The 2,141-nt window shown below is 41.7% G+C and overlaps 1 protein-coding gene across 1 annotated transcript in view; it reads right to left on the bottom strand.

Annotated features, from left to right (window-relative positions):
• Nucleotides 1-1,801, bottom strand: part of LOC139366654 (procollagen-lysine,2-oxoglutarate 5-dioxygenase 2-like) — a 117,143-nt gene extending 115,342 nt beyond the window's left edge. The window contains exon 1 of the mRNA XM_071104331.1: nt 1,611-1,801. Within this exon, the coding sequence (XP_070960432.1) occupies nt 1,611-1,710 (100 nt within the window). The 5' untranslated portion in view covers nt 1,711-1,801. The remainder of the gene's footprint in view (nt 1-1,610) is intronic.
• Nucleotides 1,802-2,141: the final 340 nt, after the last annotated feature.

Raw genomic sequence — 2,141 nt, 5'->3', positions numbered from 1 at the left:
TTGGTGCAGCCGGAGTGAGGGTTGAACCAGTGATCACTGTGGAAGGGGCATAAATGCACTGTTACCTGTGCCAAAAGGGTCAAGACCCCTAGGCAGAAGGTTGTTGTTCGGTCACATACAGAGTCCGTTGAATTAGGACTATTCTACTAATTTCAACAGGGTGGCCTTCTCATTCAGTAGCACAGCATTATAGCACCAAAACAGTGAGTCTACAGATTAACCCAATAATCACAAACTCGTGAGAAAACACACTGAAACTAATACAGGCAAGTGAAAAGTTTGCTTTAAAAACGGTAACAGGAGACTTCTACAGAAGACTTATTGGCCTGGTAAAGTGTAACTTTGTCTTATAAGGGTGCTTGACTTGGCCTGAAATAGGTGCGATAGTCATTTTGCTACTGTTTATACGGTATTTAGGTGAAGGAACTCCACAACACTGTTTAACTAATATTCTATAAGAAAAACAGGAGTTGGAGCAGTAGAACATTTGAGGCGCTTGAACTCAGCTCCAGCTCAGCTCCAGCTCAGCTCCAGCTCAGCTCCAGCGAGCTCCTGCCCAAGTCAAGCACTGGATACAATTATTATTTTGATTTGGATCCTATAACCTTTCCAGTATATGGTGAGATAAAAAGACGGGCGCACTATGCATTAAACTTTGTGCGTCAGCCACACAGAACCGTCAATAAAGGCTGAAATGTGAGAAACCGGCAGAAGTTTATTTGCTCTTTATGAGAAAGTCCTTTAACGTTATAGTGTAAATGTTGACATCACCATGTTCCACTTCGCAAACACAGCAGACATCTAATTTTCACACTCGCACTGGCAGGTAGAACCTGTGCTTCCTCACGTTAAGGGCATGTGGCCGAATAGCGAACAGCTCCAAACATAACCTGTGCGTCCTCACGTTAAGGGCCTGTGGCCGAATAGCGAACAGCTCCAAACATAACCTGTGCGTCCTCACGTTAAGGGCCTGTGGCCGAATAGCGAACAGCTCCAAACATAACCTGTGCGTCCTCACGTTAAGGGCCTGTGGCCGAATAGCCAACAGCTCCAAACATAACCTAGATCCCAAGCCTTCACATGGGCCTATGAATGTGTTGTTTCATTAAATCCTAAATTGAATTACATAGAAAAACGGATTAAAATATCTGCAGCTAACTTTAGAATATAGTAGGGTAATATTTGATGTGTGAAGTAGGTAATGTGATCTGTCATCTTTTTATATTCTATTATTTATGTAGATGTTTTTTTTGTGTAGGGGTGTTTTTGTAATAGGCCTGACTTGAATATCGTGTTGTATATTTTTGTCCCCTAAAAAATAAGCATAAATATATATATATATAGTTATATATATTTATATATTTATAAGAATATTTCCAATAAATCACACATTAGTAGACAGCACGCAATATAAATAGTAACAGAACTCAGGAAATCAAAGTTACATTATTGGAACATAAATACTTTTATTGTTTATTTATATATGTATTATTGGGCTATAAAGTATTAATACATGCATCAAAACCAGTCTAAAAGGCATCAGTGTTATTTACAAACGTGTTGGCTAAAGGACAAGAATAGTTTTATAATAGCCTAAGCCACTTACTTACCTGTTGGAATTGGCTGCTGATTGCTGTCAGATGAGTGGGCATTGGAAATTAAGTGTTTCCAGGAAAAACACAATATGAAGAAGAGATTGAAATAGTCCATGTCGGCGGTGTGTTGATGAGGGCAGCAGTCCCTTGTTTCAGAGCGAGGTTAGGGGACTGACTGGACCGGGGCTTCTCCTCAGCTCGTCTGCGCTGAGCTGCTGGTCAGGACCCTCTCCTCTCGCGATAATAAAATAATGAAAGAAACAAGCCGTCAACCAAACTTCAGCCTGCGTTTCTCTAAAACAGAGAGAGTGAGTGAGACGCAACAGTTGGTCAGTCGGCGGAGGTCTGCTGGTATAAATACAGTCATTCAGGCAGAGAAAAGAACGGTAAAGGCGTGGTTCCTTAATTGTAACTGTAGCATTTGCTACTTTTCCAGTAGTGTTGCATGGTGGCTGAACAGAGAGAGAGGGGGGAGAGAGAGAGATGGGGGAGCGAGAGAGAGAGAGGAGAGAGTGTTTCTACACCGGTCGGGTGGTGAAACTTGGA

This window comes from Oncorhynchus clarkii, chromosome 15, assembly GCF_045791955.1.
Source record: "Oncorhynchus clarkii lewisi isolate Uvic-CL-2024 chromosome 15, UVic_Ocla_1.0, whole genome shotgun sequence".
NCBI classification, from domain to species: Eukaryota; Metazoa; Chordata; class Actinopteri; order Salmoniformes; family Salmonidae; genus Oncorhynchus; species Oncorhynchus clarkii.
Note: the sequence above shows the minus strand (reverse complement) of the source record. Positions and strands in the feature narration are given on the sequence as shown.